General features: G+C 42.3%; 1 protein-coding gene across 1 annotated transcript in view; it reads right to left on the bottom strand.

The window, feature by feature from the left end:
- Positions 1-12,253, bottom strand: part of FASN (fatty acid synthase) — a 36,422-nt gene that overhangs the window by 5,301 nt on the left and 18,868 nt on the right. The window contains exons 22-40 of the mRNA XM_031599019.2: positions 11,019-11,329; positions 10,481-10,870; positions 9,809-9,973; positions 9,452-9,570; positions 9,192-9,346; positions 8,648-8,851; positions 7,590-7,740; positions 6,915-7,093; positions 6,575-6,694; positions 6,307-6,429; positions 5,439-5,662; positions 4,956-5,154; positions 3,851-4,002; positions 3,324-3,415; positions 3,023-3,174; positions 2,512-2,751; positions 1,597-1,785; positions 857-1,084; positions 190-410 (exon numbers count right to left, since the gene is read on the bottom strand). Of these exons, the coding sequence (XP_031454879.2) occupies positions 190-410; positions 857-1,084; positions 1,597-1,785; positions 2,512-2,751; positions 3,023-3,174; positions 3,324-3,415; positions 3,851-4,002; positions 4,956-5,154; positions 5,439-5,662; positions 6,307-6,429; positions 6,575-6,694; positions 6,915-7,093; positions 7,590-7,740; positions 8,648-8,851; positions 9,192-9,346; positions 9,452-9,570; positions 9,809-9,973; positions 10,481-10,870; positions 11,019-11,329 (3,614 nt within the window). The remainder of the gene's footprint in view (positions 1-189; positions 411-856; positions 1,085-1,596; positions 1,786-2,511; positions 2,752-3,022; positions 3,175-3,323; positions 3,416-3,850; positions 4,003-4,955; positions 5,155-5,438; positions 5,663-6,306; positions 6,430-6,574; positions 6,695-6,914; positions 7,094-7,589; positions 7,741-8,647; positions 8,852-9,191; positions 9,347-9,451; positions 9,571-9,808; positions 9,974-10,480; positions 10,871-11,018; positions 11,330-12,253) is intronic.

Genomic DNA, 12,253 nt, shown 5'->3' with positions numbered 1-12,253 from the left:
CACCCCCAACATGCTTCCAACCCTCAAGCTATCCTTAAGTGCCCACTATCTACAGCTCTGTCCCAGCTCCCTGGCAAGAAAAGTCTTAGCTTTTTAGATGGTTTGTATCCAGAATAATAAGCTCATGGTAACATCCCATCCTCCCTGATGACACAGAATAGTCTCCAGATGGAGGGTTGTATTTTTTACCTGAGTGTACGCTGCCACAAAGGAATGAGACCCATCAAAGAGGAATAAACTGTTGAGTGCATGGGAAGCATTTTGTTGTGCTTGCAGCTGGGAGCACATTTCAAAGGCTACGCAGGCACCAAAAGAGTATCCAGCAATGCGATAAGGTCCTTCAGGCTGTATCTGCTTCATACAGTCAATATAATAGGATGCCAGGCTCTGTATGCTGTCCAAGGGAGCAGCTAGAATGAAAGCAAATTAGTCAGATGAAACAGACACCAGCAGCAACAACTGCATTCTCAAGAGCTCAGAACAACTTTATCAGAAACATCCACATTATTTTAGAAGTAAGCTTCTAAATTATTATGAACAACTTTTATTTTAGACAAGTAACTGCTCTGCTTCTAGTTTTCAAAGAAAGGAGGAAGGCCATGCAATGTTTCTCTCCCAAATGCTTACCTGCTCAAGTTACTCAATCTAATTGTTCCATTTTCCCCATACATAAGCTCTTCAGTCTAACCTAACATCTCTCATTACTTGGGGTTGTTTGCCACAACACTGTATGGATTGTAAGTACTGATGCTTGATCCTCTGCATTTAAGGGTATAGAAACAGAACGCCCCCTATAAAGGAACTGAAGTTCAGACTGTTAGATATACAAATTCAAGATGCTGAAGAACTGAGATACCTTTTGTGCACTGGAGTCCATAGCAGGGCATATGAAGTTTGGAGGCAAGAGTGTAGAAGACTGCAATGGATCCCTCAATGGGGTGAATAAGGAAAAGAGGACGTTCTGTGCTCTGAACTTCATTGAGACGGGTAATCGTTGGCCCTTCTGGATTCACCAGCAAGTTGTTCAAATCCAGTTTTGGAGGCTCACCTGGGCCCATCTTCAACACTTGGGATGGCTTCAGCTCTTTGAAGAAAAGCACAGCAGACACAGTTAGTTATACAGGATCAGAGACTTGGTCATGTTGCCATAGCCCTAAAAGAGGTGCTAAGGGCTGCTCTGTATTAGCCCACTGGCTCACTAAATCAAGGCACTGTCAGTTGCTCTGTGGCAACTGTCCATGCTTTTGGCTTGCAGTAAACATGACATTATGGCCATTACTCTACAGACAAGTAGGTTTCCAATCACATCCTGCACACAGCTATGTAAGAACACTCATGCAAACAGATGCTATCCAGGCAGCACAACAGCTTTCAAAGCCTTTCTTATATTCCTTCCCTGAAACTGATGGAACTGACTAACTTAATGTCACCATATTTTAGCAGAATGTTTGTCATATAAAGAAGCCTTTCAGCTATAATCAGATATTATTTCACAATTTGATCAAGGCTTACGTCATCAGAGATGAAAGCAACGGGTTCAGAACTCAGTTGTTTGGACTCAGCTGACTGGTAGCAGCCCTAATCCAGACACTGTACCTTCTGCTGTCCCAGACTTGGAGGACAGTTCACGCAGTTTGTTGATTGTAAGCAGTCGGATTTCTCTCATGGTCATAACAATGTCATAGTCTCTCTCCAGTGTCTGACGCACCTCCACACCCATCAGGGAATCCAGGCCCAAATCTGCTAAGGAGCTCTCAGCATTCAGACTGCTCACATCACGAACACCTGAGGAAAGAAACAGCACACAAGACTTTTCAGCTCTAGATCTCTCTATAGCAATCTTCTCAGCTTTTCACTTTTTCCTTAAACATGAATAAAGCACAGCTACAGAGCAGAATTTGCTATTCAAGATCATCTAATGCTTTCAAAAATCACCTCTTCTACAATCCACATCTGATTTAGTATTTGGACTGTATGTTAAGTGTGCACAGCTTTATGATAGCAATATAAGTCACAGCTACGTAGCTGTGAACACTGGCACTTCAACTCTAGAAGTTCAAAACATCCAACTAGAGAAGTTTCACCTAAAGAGGCTGTAACTGGAGGCACAGCCATAGACTTAACAAGGTTTACCCTTGCAGGCTGAAGCAGGTTCCCTTCCCAGACCTCTTCCCAAGCTACCCAGAGAGGACCTGGCAGCACAGCATAGTGAGGAAGACAAACTTTTGGTCACTACTGGACACAAAATACTGGAACAGACAAACCTCCAGTCACACCCTACCACACAGTTCTCAGGTTCTCATGCAAACTGCTACGGAAATAATCCTACCAGCAGGATCTCCATGACTGCTAAGGCAAAGGATGCTTCCAGAAACAAGCAGAGGCTGAGGTACATCAGTCCTCACTTTCTACCCAGTGGAGGTTGAAAACACTATTCCCCTCGACCATACTGGAGCAAGACCCCTTCTAAAAATCAGCACCAACAATGCAATTGCTAGACTTTGCATTTACCAAGGATATGAGCAACAGCTTCTACAAGATCCCGTTGACTTCCTCCTTCACTTTTCACAGAGACCTTCTCTGCTAGGACAAAACTGGACATGACAGGATGAGGTTGATTCAGGAACATATCAAGCACCTCCAGGCAAGAGCTGATTTGTTGGAGAACAGTTCCCCCAATCACAACCTCTCTGTTTCCCATTGCCTTCAGGATGCCCACATCACCAATGGCTCCCCACTGGACTGCCAGGCCTGGAGGAGAAATCACAAGGAAGAACACACTAGGCAACTAATTTAAGCACACAGCAGCAACAAAAGGGAGCTAAAAACAGCTAAGCAAAAGTCTACATTCCTCTTATACTACTTAAATAATCAGTTTTCCTTCACATCTGAATGATTCAGGTTAACAGCTGCAACAGGAAACAGTTTTCATCACTCGAGACACAGATTCCTGGTGAGCTGGTTCTCCTCTGAATGTCTGGTAGGATAAGATTTTCCTGTGCAGTGAATGAAGTCATCTTACCTGGGAGTCCATCGTGATGCCGCTGCTCGCAGATACGCTCCATGGCAGAATTAGCAAAGCCATAATTACTTTGCCCAGCATTTCCTCTTCCACAGCTTACAGAGGAGAATACAACAAAATAGTCCAGGTCTGGGCACTTCTTACGAGTCACCCTTGGAACAGAAGAAGTGACAGAGAAGCCCATCAGAAAAACTGGGAACCACATGTTGCTGTGGAAAGCCATTAATACTAAAATATCCAAATCTGGTCAACTCAGTGACCATAAACACAGCTCATATTTGTCCCTTCTACAGATACCTACCAGTCCAAATGAAGGGTGCCTGAATACTTGGGCTTGTTGACCTCCCAGAATAATTCTGGGGTCTGATTTTCAATCATGGCATCTTTAAGGACCTATTAGATGGGTTTAAAACAAATAAATGGTATCAGCATCTCAGTTTCTGTTTAAATTTATCACAGATACAAGAGGATATCACTACACAATGCATTTTTCTAGTTTTACAGCACAGATATATCCTGGATGTCATGAAATATAAGAAGGCCAACGTATCTATTGGTAAATCTGCTCTTTTCAGCGCTGACACTGCAGTCTTCAACTGGTAAAATTTATATAGGATTACTCTTGTCCCCAGAGGTAATGGGTAACATTCACTTTAACCCAAAACTGAGCTGGCTGCTCACATAATCTTGCTTCCCAGGTTAAGGGGCCAGACCCAAAAGCAAAACACCCTTTGAAACAGAGACAGAACTTAAAACTGTACAAAAGTGGTAAAAGCCACTTTAACGTCTGCTGTCTCTTGCAAGTCTGTAAGCCTTATTGGCACTTACCACAGCCAAATTAAAGATGCCCCCAACTGGTCCGAGCTTCAAAGCTTCTTCTATCAAAAGCTGTGTTCCTTCTAGAGTTCCAACATCACTGGTAGAAACCAACACTTGAATTCCCAGAGCCTTCCATTCTCTGACACATTTAGCCTGGTAGCCTGAACAAACAAACACGTGGGATGAAGCATTCAAACCATCTGGCTTTTATTGATCTGCTTCCTACAGGAGTCAGGAAGACCAGACAGGATCTGAATAGCTAAACAATCCCCAGTTCAGCTACAAGAGGAACACTGGACAAAATCTGAATGGTGACATAACCACTCAAGTCTCAGAGTATCCTAAACAGATCACAAAGAGGACAAGAGATTGAGGAGAACAGGGTGGGAGAACACGAGTGAACTTAAGAATTTATATACCAAGACAGGAAAAAGTGGCAAGATTAGAGCAAGACAGCAGGCAACAGTAGGACAACCAGAACCTGAAAGATATAAAAGGATTCGAACTACGTTTGCAGAAGTTGTAAAATTGTGAACTTGCTAAAAGAACAAAGAAATTTGTAAAGACAGAAGTTTTGTTATGGCTGAATTTCACTGAGGGAGCACTGAAGACTACTATTGCTAAGAAATCTCAGTGCTCAGATTGCAATACTCAAAACTGAGTAAAAAAGTTCCTGGTGTTATTAGATAGCAGGGTATAGCTTTTGGTCCTTCAGATACCTCGTGTAAAAAGTGAGCAACCACACTCAATTTAAGGGAAAGAGCAGCTTTAGCAAGTCACTGCTACTGAACACAGCAGTGGTGTAGCTGGATACAGACTTCACAGAGGGAATAAAACTAAAAATTAAGACTGCAGAAAAATATCCTAGGCAAGGGAGAAAAAGGCAAACATGGTTTGATAGACTTAGGTTGCATTAAAAAAAAAAAAAAGGAAGAAGTAGGTGGAAAAAAGAGGCAGACTTCAAAGATACTCCATCCCTTAGAATAAAACGAATCACAAATTGTTTGAAGTGAGTGAACATACATGTGAGAGAGGGAAAAGAATTATGAAGACACTGATAAAACACTTAAAAATTGAGAGAAACAAACTGAGGTCAACTGAGGTTTTTGCTTACCAGTTCGTATGCCAGAACGAGATGTTAGTATAAGCTTCTGTGCTCCTCTCTCAATTAGCCACTGTGCCAACTCAAGCCCAAATCCTCCTAGGCCCCCTGTGATGATGTAAGACTTGGTAGGTGGGCAGGAAGTTCGGGAGATGGCAGAAAGCTTTACTGGTTCAGACCTTAAAGGATATTGCTTCTCCTCTTCTTGGATCTTCCAGAAGAAAGCAAAGAAACAAAAAACAACACCAAAAAGCACATTAAAATTGGATGCACAAACACATTCTCTGTCTTCCCACATGCAGCTATGTTCCTCCAGTCAACAGGGGATCAAACTTGTGGATTCAGAGTGACAGACCTGACAGTGCTATACATACCACAGTGTCAGCAGCAAAAGCTGTAACCCCATGCTGTTACACAACTTCAAGTTTAACTGGATCAAAATAGCCAATACAGAGGATGACAGGCATCAGGGAATCAACACCCTTATCTTGTTACCTTGATCATAACTTTGCCAATATGTTTTCCTTGCGCCATGAACCTGAAGGCAGCTTCTACCTCTTCTTTACCAAAGACTGTGGTTCTCAGGGGCTTTACCACACCATCTTTTATGCCTTTTGTCAACAACTCTGATACCACCTCCCACTCTTGGTTTCCTTCCTCAAAGATTGAATCCAGCAGGATTCCATGAAATGCCACATTCTTGAGGAAAAGAGCCATTCCTGGAAAAAGCAACATCATTACCACCTGGTGCTGCTGCCACCTCAAGACAGAATCCATTTTTTTTAGAAACATTTTCTGTGCAAGTCAACAGTATAAAACTGAGCAGAAAGCAGTTATTCCTTCTAGAAAACTCATTCTTGCATATATATCTCTAAAGTCTGTATTAGTTAGGCTGTTCTCTTACTAGTAGACTAATTTAACAGAAACTCCACCTACAAGAACTTTGTCAACAGGACAAGCCTATGACATGGTCATTTTAATATTAAAAAGGATGTTTTGTAATACAGTGACAGCTGAGTCAGAGGTGACAGAGGAGCCAGAATCCCACGTACATCCTGTCCCTCTACACAAACTCTTCTTCACAGGAAGCTTTCACTGATGCTGGACTTTTTTTTTTTTTTTTAAATTTAGTTACAATAAAAAGGGAGACTGTCAACATTTGGTACATACAATCATTCCACAAATTGTCAGTGATAAAAGTGAAACAAATTTTTGCACTGATGCATTTAACACAAAGCTTTTACAAAACAAATGTTCCAGCTCTAAGTTTTTCTCAATTTGAAGATTAGTCTGTTTTATGATAGGTCATGCTTTCCTGCTTGCTTAAACATAAGCAGACTTATTTCCTGAAGCCCCATCTTACCAAGCTGACTGTTGTTTGATAGATCAAATTTGCCTATTTCCAAGAAGCGCCCATGTTGAGCAAGACAACGCAAACTGGCTTGGAGCTTCTCTTCTGCCAAGGAATTTAACACAAGGTTGACACCTGTAGTGAAAGGAGAAGAAACTATTTAAGAACCTCACTCTTTTGAGAGCCTTCCCATTTTCTATCAACCCATTTTGTCGTCAGGCATTGCAACTGCATAACATGACGTAGCTGAGTAAGAAGGCAAAATATTCCTCAAACTAACCTTTCCCATTGGTAACTCGCAGTATATGTTGCTCAAAGGTAGTATTTCTGGAGCTGGCAAAGCTGTTAGCATCCAGCTGTGGGAACCTTGCTTGGAGATACTCACGTTTCTCAGCAGAGCCTGGAAGAGGAAGACATAAGATGACAACTGAACAATGGCAGTACTCTCATGTTAATTCTTCAGTGATAAAAACAAGAGGGAAAGCTGTGCAGTCTGAGCAACCACTTGTTTCAAAGGTTTCAAGCTCTCAATGTGTCAAACCTTAGGACAAAAGTGCACGTGTACAGGATAGAGGAACAGATCAAGTCTTACAATTGCAGACTAGATCCTCAGTACTCACCTACAGTAGCAAAAACACGGCAGCCCATGCTCAGGGCAATGGCAATGGCTGCTTGGCCCACACCTCCTGAGCCAGAGTGAATGAGGACACTCTCCCCCTTCTTCATACCACCTCGAACCACCAAAGCATAATAAGCAGTGGCATAAACCACAGGCACTGAAGCTGCTTCTTCCAGAGTCCTAAGAAACAAAGCGAAAGGGAGAAGATATCTTCAGCCTTGGAAAACCTAACAGATTCCCTTGATGAAGTTTGCTTTTCAGAAATATGAAGGTTTAATCTGCCAAGATGGACCAAAAAGTACAAATGGTTCTCAGTCATAGAGCTGACTGCCACAGTGGCCAAACAAGTGCTAAGAGCTTTTTCTTCTGCAGGAATATTTTACTAACTGATCAGTAACATATCCAACACCAAAAACCTTTGCTTATACAGAATAGCCAAAAGCACAAGAAATACATGGAAGAAACAGTGCAAATCATTGCACAAAACAAAAAACAGCGCTGCAGTCAATCAATTCATTGAGCCAAATCTCACAGCTGCTCATGAGACTCACATAATTTCCCAGAGTGAGATCTACCCATTGTGAAGTCTTCGTGTCAGACCAGGGTTGTCATCAGCCTCAAGCAGCAAGGCAAATCTTATCCACATACATAAAACAGAAAATTGAAGCTAACCTACCAGTTTTCAGGCACTTCCCATAGAAACCTCTTGTCACAGTCCACCACTGTAGCCAGCCCTTTTGCTGGCAGCAATCCCATCACTCTCCTTCCAGCCAGGTCCCGTCCTGAGAACTCCATGCCCAGCATGCACTGCTGCAATGTCCAGTTACCTGCAAGAAGGTAAAGGTCTTTTATAAAGGAAAACTTCTTTTCTAAGATCCTTTGGTCGAGAATTTCCTAAAATAACAGCCCTTGAAATCTAGAACCCTAGAGACAGAAAGAGCTAGGATTTATCTATTATGTACAAAGATCATTAGTTACCACAGTGAACTTCTCATTAAAGACAACAGCAAAAGAGGACTAAATCTCTTACTCTCTACCCTTTACAATACTGCTTTAGTTTCCAGCTTTCATCTGAGAAATCTAATTGAAATACCCTGCTCCAGCATCTTTGTTGCTCTTTGGAAATAAATAAGCATTAACTAGAAAGGACAAACACAGAAAATAGCTTCACAGCAAAACCTTTGTTTCTGTGAACACCTGTTTTAAGTACAGCCTGACCTCAGACATGAAGGGAAATCCAGTCTTAATCAAATAACTCATATAAGTTCTACTTTTTTGTTTGTTTAAATAGAGCATTAGAACCATTTTACAGACAATACACCAATCCTCACAAGATCAGTCTCCAGTCTGTAGATAGGAGATCTTACACCTTGCACTTTCTTTCCCTAAAAGCAAAGTATGCCCTGCAGCTGCCAACTTCTTCAGCTTAGCACGTTTCTTGCCCATCACCACAATTTCCATCAAGATGTTTCACCTCACACTTGGTATCTGTGCAATGGGGTTAATAATGTTTCCTCCCAGCAAATGTTCAGTGACTTTGCCATGTGAGAAGTGGGGCCATAACTGAAGTAGCACTTGCAAGTCCTTGTGTATGGTCCTGAAGTAAAGGTTATATATTTCCTCTCCTAAAGTGTACTTTCTTGCTAAATAAAACCTGATGTATAATTTAGCCAGTGCATAATCAGAATTACTGAAGTTACATGAATGAATTCTTCCAGTGTAATTTTAACCCACCAGGGATAGCATCTGGAGAAAGCTTTCCTGTTGCCAGCATAATGTCCCGGAAATTGAGAGATGCATAGTAGACTTTGCAGAGCTGAACATTTGGATTTGTTGTTTGGAAATGTCGGAGGGGGGAAACGATCCAACGAAGGGAAGAGAGATCTCCACGAGTCAACACGTTTATATAAGCATATTCTGTCAGCTCCTGAGGCTGAGCTGCAGAAGGAAGAACAGAGGAACTTTACATATATTGACACAGGCATACCCTTTCCAGAATTAACTAACTCCTTCCATAATAACTCCTTCCATAACAACTCCTACCCTCTCCTCTATTTGCTCTCCACAAATCCCATTCTTACCCTGCAATTCTACCCATATCCTAAGTACTTTCTCCCTCCTCCTGGTACCAGAGCATGTTATTGTTCAGTCTGAGTTGGAACAGAAGAATTTCAAGTTATCCTTTTATTATTAATAGTTTAAAAACGTGAAACAATAGCTACTCATATATCTGAAGTCTGTTCCTCTAGGCCCTGCAAGTGATCCTCAAAGAAGGTACCTTGTGGCAATGGGAGATGCCTGAAGGAACCCCACTTTCCATCACGATACACATTCATCACCAGATCTCTCTGAATCATCTTCTGCATCTCCAGGGAAGAAAGACTAGTGGATGGGACAGCTGATGAAGGGCTCAAGTTGGAAACAAACACACACCTAGAGGCCAAGAGTTGACATTTTGGTTTGTTTTGTTGCAAGCCTGAAAAGAACCTAACAAAAACATCTTGTCTCCAAGTGTGACTTGTGGGCATAATTTCATACCTGATTCTGTGGCCTTCTGCTTCCAGGCGGAGGCAGTTCACCATACCCAAAATTCCAGAGTTCCCACAATTGGTGGCAGTCAACCACACAGGCTGCTCTGATGAGTCGGCCAAGATCTCCTACAGGACAAATTCCAGATTGTTTTACATGGAACCACAAAAGGAAACCATCCCTTGTATTCTTAAGACAGAGATGAATAAGTTGTATTTCAAGCAAAAACAACTGAACAGACACAAACTTTTTCCTCCTTCCCTCCCACCACCTCCCTCTCTCCCCTCGTGACACTGCTAAATTAAATCTCATTAAGAAAGTGTAAAGGTTTGGAAAGCCAAATATCCCAGACACAGGAATTCTCACCTTTAAGGAGTCAACCCACTTATAATGAGTGTCATCTACTGGCAGAAAAATGGGTGTTTTGGCAGGGGATTGCCGTCGACACAGGAAAATAACTGAGCCAAAGAAAGATCTCTTCATTGCAACCAGATTCAATGAGGCCTTGCTGAATAACTCCTCCCACTGTGCCTGTCAGATCAAGTACAACCAGAATTAACAGAAAAATAAAAAACAAAATCAATTAAAACTACAAGCCACCACCTGTACTCCATGCTGAGTCTCCCCAAGAACTAATTCACCATAAATAACAGGCCATCCAACACTTCCTTCCATTTGCTGACATCCTGGCATCAGTTTTGTTCTGCCTCAGCACAAGTATGTATTTGATTTGCATTAGACTATTTTACCTTGTGTCTAAACTACTCCTTCCTTCCTGAAATATCCTCAGAATGCAGTAGTACTAGCACCCCAAAGCCCTGGTTAGGATACTAGTCTTACAAACAAGCAGATATTCAAAAAAACAGAATAGTAACCATTCTGTCAAACCCCACAAAGGATTTGAACGTATTCCCTTTATGTATTCCTACAGAGAGCCTCAAAGTAAAGCAACATCTTAACATTTATCACAATAAAGCATGCAAGCAGTAGACTCCAGACTAACCACTGAGAAAGTATTTGAGCTTCCAGGTCACTTACCTGAGATAGGAAGCTGTGCTTCTGCTGTAGGTCTGGACTTGTAAGAAAGCTGACAATTTCTCCAAGAGTTTCCTCTTTAAGAAGGGTGTGCAGCAAAACAAACCCTCCTTCTTTCACTGCAGCTGCTAAGTTAGAGATGATTTCAGCTGTGTTCCCTAGAACACTTGTTGAACAGTTGCACACTGCCAGGTCAGCATTGGTCAGATTTCCAGAGGGAAGGCTAGAGGGATCCCACTGGCTAAAGGAGATTCCAGCATCGTGTAGCTCTGCTTCATTAGCTGAAAGAGCTTCAGGGGTGCAGTCAGTGGCAATGTAGTCCAGCTGCAACAGGGGCTGAGTATTCAGAATACTTTGGACACGAGAGAACAGATGTCCACTTCCTGCCAGAGCCTGTGAGAAGACAAAGGACAGGGAGAGAGGAAATCGAGATTAAAAACGAACAGTATTCAGAATTACAATTGGAACAACAGAAGTAATATTAGGTTACTGGGAGGCCTGAAAACTTCAGCTGTGTTCCCATCCCAGGCTCTCAGCTAACCTCCACTATCTTCATCCTGTGACTGGTTGTGTTCTCCTTTGCCACATCTAGGCAAGTCTTCAACTCTGAAGAATCCAGCAAGCCATTGAGAAGGGGATCATCCTGGAGGTGCATCTTCTCCTGAGTCACAATCTGTTCCAGCTCAGAATGTAGGTTTCCATTCAGTTCCAGACGGCAGATTTCAGTAAGGATATGCTGAAGGCCCTTCTGTGTGGGTGGGGACCCTGCAGCAGCCCCTTTGGTTTCTAGGCCATGGATAACTAGTTTGACACCGTGCAGTGCCATCTTAGCTTGTAATTTCTGGATCAGGCCTGCAGAATAGAAGAAAATAATGAAGGAGGAGTCACATTTTCAGATAATTATTTTCCTCTTCCCAAGGAGAGTTGTCTCCCCCTGCTTTTGCTCAGCTGATAAGCAGCACAAGGCACAGCACCTTGTATCACCAGCCTTGTCACAAAGACACAGCGCATGCTTCTGCACCTTCTCATAATCACAGCTCACACAGCAGCTGCAGCCCCCAGACAAACAGGCTAATGCCAAGGCAATCTGAACTACCAAAACTACTCAAGGAAAGGCTCCAACTAAAAGAAGGCATCTAACAGAAAGTCTCTGATGGTTGAGAGCTTCAGGCAGTTGTGGAAGAAAATGCTGACTTTCCACAGATGCTGAAGTCAGAAGATAACTTCTTGCTTTATAAACAAATAAAAACAGCTCATCTTGAATGAGATCAGCAACAAAGATACTTTGACAAAGATACACTTCAGAAGGTGATGAGCAGGGAACAGCAGCTGTTTCCCCATCCAAAGAGCACTGTTCTATGCTACTGGTTTCACAACAGATTAGCATGTCTCACCAAAACACTTTTCCTCCTTGGATATACTCTTGTGCTTACAACTAAATGGGAAGAGACATGTCAGCTGACCCATCTGTGCAATTAGTAGGAAAAACAAAAACACAAAAGAAAGCCAAGAACTTGAGGAAATAGCCTTTCTTCACAGCACATGAAGTAAGACTGGATTTCTCCATAAAGGAGCTGATTTCTGCCTTCCTGTTTATAGGGAGGGTTCTGCCATCTGACACACTGTCTGATACAGAAGGGTGGACGCTCATGTGCATCAGCTTTACTCCTACTCACATTCTAGAGCTACCTGAGGCAGAAGCAACTTTTAAGTTTCTAGCAAGCATGCAGACGTGGGACTCTTCATGAAGCCTTGTACAGAAACCAACACTATTTC

Source organism: Phasianus colchicus, chromosome 20 (assembly GCF_987193195.1).
Source record: "Phasianus colchicus chromosome 20, bPhaCol1.hap1.1, whole genome shotgun sequence".
NCBI lineage: Eukaryota > Metazoa > Chordata > Aves > Galliformes > Phasianidae > Phasianus > Phasianus colchicus.
Note: the sequence above shows the minus strand (reverse complement) of the source record. Positions and strands in the feature narration are given on the sequence as shown.